We start from the raw sequence: 689 nt of genomic DNA, 5'->3' as shown, positions 1-689 counted from the left end.
ATATTAATATAAACAGAATATATATATATATATGCTTTTATTTTTTAGTTGAGTATTGAGGAGTTGATTGAAGAGCACCCAGAGATGGCCTTGGAGGAGATTGTGGCGATGAAGAACGATCTAAGCGTGGTGGAGATGGTTGCCATGAAGAACAATCTCCCGGCAGAGGAGATAGAGAAGGTTAAAACAATTTTTCAAGACAGCTTTTAATAAAATAAAATGGTTCGATTACGCGGTATTGAGGGATTAGCCCTTAACTCTGAGAACTGGGACTTTCGATCACAATTTGACCTATTATATGTAAATTTTTCTTTTTTTACATTTTTGTCGGCATACAGGGACGGATACAGGGGGTTGGGGCGGGGGGACATTCGCCCCCCCTGAATTTGGAATTTTTTGTTCCTATTTTCAGAATAGCTTCTCAATAGGGAAAGAAACCCTAGTGCAAAACAGGAAAAATATCTGTCTTAATAAACTATAATGTGTGAAAAGTTAAAAATCTAGTTTTTTAGTCTTAAGTCATTAATTTTGACTCTTTTGAGTCTTTTAAGTCAAAAAAAATTTTCCCCTTCGGCGCGATTTTTTGTTCCTAATTATGAATTTTTTTGTACCTAAAAAATATTGCCCCCCCCCCTCACTTAAATCCTGTATCCGCCCCTGTGTTCAATTCACTGATATCCTGATATCCT

At 36.4% G+C, this 689-nt stretch overlaps 1 protein-coding gene across 1 annotated transcript in view; it reads left to right on the top strand.

Annotated features, from left to right (window-relative positions):
* Window positions 1-48: 48 nt before the first annotated feature.
* The window catches only part of LOC111718254 (uncharacterized), a gene marked incomplete at both ends in the record, with an annotated part of 1,834 nt that continues 1,193 nt past the window's right edge, over window positions 49-689 (top strand). Inside the window, 1 exon segment of the mRNA XM_023493797.1 lies at window positions 49-180. Within this exon segment, the coding sequence (XP_023349565.1) occupies window positions 49-180 (132 nt within the window).

The sequence above is a fragment of the Eurytemora carolleeae genome, unplaced genomic scaffold, assembly GCF_000591075.1.
Source record: "Eurytemora carolleeae unplaced genomic scaffold, Eaff_2.0 scaffold556, whole genome shotgun sequence".
Taxonomy (NCBI): Eukaryota; Metazoa; Arthropoda; class Copepoda; order Calanoida; family Temoridae; genus Eurytemora; species Eurytemora carolleeae.
Note: the sequence above shows the minus strand (reverse complement) of the source record. Positions and strands in the feature narration are given on the sequence as shown.